We start from the raw sequence: 4,789 nt of genomic DNA, 5'->3' as shown, positions 1-4,789 counted from the left end.
TTATGCAGATATTAGGCAGTGTTGTTACAGGGAAGAAAAAGTTGAATATTATACAGATATTAGGTAGTGTTGTTACAGGGGAAAAAAGGTTGAATATTATGCAGATATTAGGCAGTGTTGTTACAGGGAAGAAAAAGTTGAATATTATACAGATATTAGGCAGTGTTGTTACAGGGAAGAAAAGGCTGAATATTATACAGATATTAGGTAGTGTTGTTACAGGGGAAAAAAGGTTGAATATTATGCAGATATTAGGCAGTGTTGTTACAGGGAAGGAAAGGCTGAATATTATACAGATATTAGGCAGTGTTGTTACAGGGAAGAAAAGGCTGAATATTATACAGATATTAGGTAGTGTTGTTACAGGGGAAAAAAGGTTGAATATTATGCAGATATTAGGCAGTGTTGTTACAGGGAAGAAAAAAATATTCAGCCTTTTCTTCCCTGTAACAACACTGCCTAATATCTGTATAATATTCAGCTTTTTCTTCCCTGTAACAACACTGCCTAATATCTGTATAATATTCAGCTGAATATTATGCAGATATTAGGTAGTGTTGTTACAGGGAAGGAAAGGCTGAATATTATACAGATATTAGGTAGTGTTGTTACAGGGATGAAAAGGCTGAATATTATGCAGATATTAGGCAGTGTTGTTACAGGGGAGAAAAGGCTGAATATTATGCAGATATTAGGCAGTGTTGTTACAGGGGAGAAAAGGCTGAATATTATGCAGATATTAGGTAGTGTTGTTACATTATCATTACACCTAAAGTGTGACTAACCTTTTTTTCAATGAATATCTTGAAAATGTACCGTATTCATGTTGTAACATTTGTTATAGTGCCATGTTGTTTTAGAGGAGACTGAGGATTAGTTTCTTTTGTGTTCCGAACTATTGTTTAATTTAATTAATTCTAATTAAGTAATCCAAAGTAGGAAAATACGGCTAGACAGTAAGTACTCCACCGACTTTTCAATTTGGTAATTGTGTAACATTCACAAAATGTATCATGAATGAAAGAATGTTGGTAGGAGACAAATATGAAACATTTTAATTCCTATTCTCAGTCCACCAGTGTGTTTCAGCGATAAGTTTCAGGAGTTACAATGCTCAAATCCGGAGTTATATTCCCCACGGTGGACAGAGCGCAGATTGTGAAGATTTGGGCTAAACAAGTAAATATTCCTGGACTTCAAACTTAAGTATATCTTTACATTGTAATCAAATAAACTCAAAACCATATTTTAGTGAGATGAATTTCACTCTCAGAAGAACGGATTCTGTAAGTAATCGAATATTATATGCAGTTGGAAGATGCTTATTATATGTATAATAAACACTAGGAATCAACACTTTTTGTTAAAGTACGTTAATACGAATAAAACAAGATAGGTTTATTATATTTAAATAAACGCATACCATTTTCTCACTGTTGTTTACGAGAGAAGAGATATTGTTGTTCGTGAAAATGTTATTAATGGACAACAATAGGATATTCTTTATTCTCACGATATTGATTTATTTATTCACTATAAGTGTTTTTCATAAAAGATAATCCAATATTCATGTTGTTGTTGTTGTTTTGTTTTACTCATCGTTTCAAACTCCCTACCAAATGTCGTACCTAATAATATTGTAAAACCATAAATTATGTAATTGATATTTATGTATTATGGATTTTCCTTTTAGTTTTTTCAGCTACAGATCTATAACTTCTAAATGTAACCACCTAATTTTTTTAAGTTTTTGAAACAATGAAAACTAAATAATCTAAACTTGTTAATTCAGGAGTTGTTTGTTTAAAGTTTTTGAAACAATGAGCACTAAACAATCTAAACCAGTTAATTCAGGAGTTGTTTGTTTTAAGTTTTTGAAACAATGAGCACTAAACAATCTAAACCAGTTAATTCAGGAATTGTTTATTTTAAGTTTTTGAAACAATGAGCACTAAACAATCTAAACTTGTTAATTCAGGAGTTGTTTGTTTTAAGTTTTTGAAACAATGAGCATTAAACAATCTAAACCTGTTAATTCAGGAATTGTTTGTTTAAGTTTTTGAAACAATGAGCACTAAACAATCTAAACCCGTTAATTCAGGAATTGTTGTTTAAGTTTTTGAAACAATGAGCACTAAACAATCTAAACTTGTTAATTCAGGAGTTGTTTAAATTTTTGAAACAATGAGCACTAAACAATCTAAACTTGTTAATTCAGGAGTTGTTTGTTTTAAGTTTTTGAAACAATGAGCACTAAACAATCTAAACCAATTAATTCAGGAATTGTTTGGTTTAAGTTTCTGAAACAATGAGCACTAAACAATGTTAAGCAGTTAACTCAGGAATTGTTTGTTTTAAGTTTCTGAAACAATGAGCACTAAACAATGTTAAGCAGTTAACTCAGGAATAACTGGAACGCTGGAATTTCTAATAATATCTTGTTTTTTCGTTTTTACTCATAATTAATTAACATTTTATATGACGTTAACAAACCTCTTAATAGTTAAGCTCAAATTAATAATTATTATGTTTATGTGTATTGATTAAATGCTATTATTAGCTTCTAAATAGATTCTCCTGTTATTTTCAATTAATTTCTTTTAAAATTTTCTTCCTGAACACCTTTATTGTTTTTTTATGTTTTACATATTTATTGTATTTTTTCTTGATTTTCTAATCAGTGGAATTTAATTTTGAATTAAAATTTTTGCCATGGATTTCCATTTCAGGAAAATTCCGCAAAGAATTCAAAAATTCTTTTGCTTGTTTGTGTCTTCGACGAACGTACAGAGGGCGCTCTAGAAACACTGCTAATGCTTATAAATCCCGCTTTACAAGTTCTACCACGCATTTCGAAAACATCAACCTTAATTCGATCACGCATTACTCGTAATTGAGAACAAAGAGACGAGAAGTGTGAAAATTTGCCCCAGTGAACACCTTCGAGTTCAACTACCAAGATGGGGCTTAAATGTTTTATCTATGCTACATTTCCTTAGGTAGGCTGGCATGAAATCAGAACATTCCCAACATGTACTCCAAGATAGATGGGCTCTGTCACATTATAGAACTCCTGCAGCTGAGTATAGTAATATGTTTCCTATTGACGCATTCCGATCAAGTTGCAGTAAATAGGCTTGTTTTCCATGATCAACTGCGCCAGATGACGAAATCTACCAAAAATATGTTTCCGGTCATTCGTCATTGCATACAGTTCGTTTCTTTTGAAACAAAATTTTGAAGCTTATAAGAATTAGGTGTTACTATCAATAAAAACAATACAAAAGAAATATAAATCTAATATTTGGATCAGAACCGAGAATTACACAGTTTTTCTTGTGTTTATTTAAAGGAAATGATCTAACTTGGAAAACTTCCTTTACAACATTGTTAATCTTTCTGCTTTTATATCCTATTGTATAATGTTATTTATCTATTCAATTAATTGTATCACAAAGATCGAGCTGTGACTAGTCTAAATGTCTTAATTATTGTGTCATAAGGTATATTCTGGTAACTAAATATTGTGTAATAAGGTATATTCTGGTAACTAAATATTGTGTAATAAGGTATATTCTGGTAACAAGATATTTAACTAGTGGTAACACCTTTTGTGAAGACATTGTTTTTGTGTTCTGTTCTACTGCTGGGAGTGTCGTGTAATTTATTACTGGCTGTTATTTATATTCATACTGTCAGTTCTTCTGTTGACGTAAGATGTACACTTGTAACCTTATTGTATTATTTACTCTTTCGATGTTGCTGTAATGGATCTGAAGAAATAAAGAATTCGTAATGATTCTTTTTAGCGTAAGGTGAATTGTTTTTGTATTGTATAATCTACCACATGGCCATAGGTTTGCTTTTGTAAAATACTTTGCAAATGGCAAAGTTAAAAACCTTCTCGTTGCTAAAAAAAAATTCATATTCGTTATAACACACGTACATTGATGGCTTAATGCCAGAATGATGACACTTGACCGAATTATTTAACCGTAAAGTTTCGAAATATTACTGAAACAAGAAACTCTGAAACCAGTGGAAATTATTCAGGTGTCTGGTAACATAGAAACGTGATTAGTGATGTAAAATTTCATCGTGTCTGATTCACGTCGATAAAGCTTGTCAAATATCTATCATTTATGATGTGTGTGTGGTACTTATATTCCGAACCTAACATTACTTACTGCTTATTTCTTTAACCAAGTTTGAAGATACCATACAGGCTTAAGTTTACTGTGTACATGACACAAGAAAACAAAACAACTTTTATTTTAGCTTAATGTATTACGGTACAGTTAAAAAAATATTACATTTTTGACCTTAATGATTTCAGAAACATAGGAGGATATCTATGGCCTTAGTGATTTCAGAAACATAGGAGGATATCTATGGCCTTAGTGATTTCAGAAACATAGGAGGATATCTATGCCTTAGTGATTTCAGAAACATAGGAGGATATCTATGACCTTAGTGATTTCAGAAACATATGAGGATATCTATGGCCTTAGTGATTTCAGAAACATAGGAGGATATCTATGGCCTTAGTGATTTCAGAAACATAGGAGGATATCTATGACCTAAGTGATTTCAGAAACATATGAGGATGTCTATGGCCTTAGTGATTTCAGAAACATAGGAGGATATCTATGGCCTTAGTGATTTCAGAAACATAAGAAGATATCTATGGCCTTAGTGATTTCAGAAACATAGGAGGATATCTATGGCTTTAGTGATTTCAGAAACATAGGAGGATATCTAGAGTGTTTAGGAAAATATTAAAAAATAA

The 4,789-nt window shown here is 31.3% G+C and overlaps 1 protein-coding gene across 1 annotated transcript in view; it reads left to right on the top strand.

Moving 5' to 3' along the window:
* Nucleotides 1-3,779, top strand: part of LOC106471741 (orexin receptor type 2-like) — a gene marked incomplete at its 5' end in the record, with an annotated part of 19,722 nt that extends 15,943 nt beyond the window's left edge. The window contains one exon of the mRNA XM_022400350.1: nt 2,730-3,779. Coding sequence (XP_022256058.1) covers nt 2,730-2,893 — 164 coding nt within the window. The remainder of the gene's footprint in view (nt 1-2,729) is intronic.
* Between the last annotated feature and the right edge of the window lie 1,010 nt (nt 3,780-4,789).

The sequence above is a fragment of the Limulus polyphemus genome, unplaced genomic scaffold, assembly GCF_000517525.1.
Source record: "Limulus polyphemus unplaced genomic scaffold, Limulus_polyphemus-2.1.2 Scaffold4828, whole genome shotgun sequence".
Lineage (NCBI taxonomy): Eukaryota > Metazoa > Arthropoda > Merostomata > Xiphosura > Limulidae > Limulus > Limulus polyphemus.
Note: the sequence above shows the minus strand (reverse complement) of the source record. Positions and strands in the feature narration are given on the sequence as shown.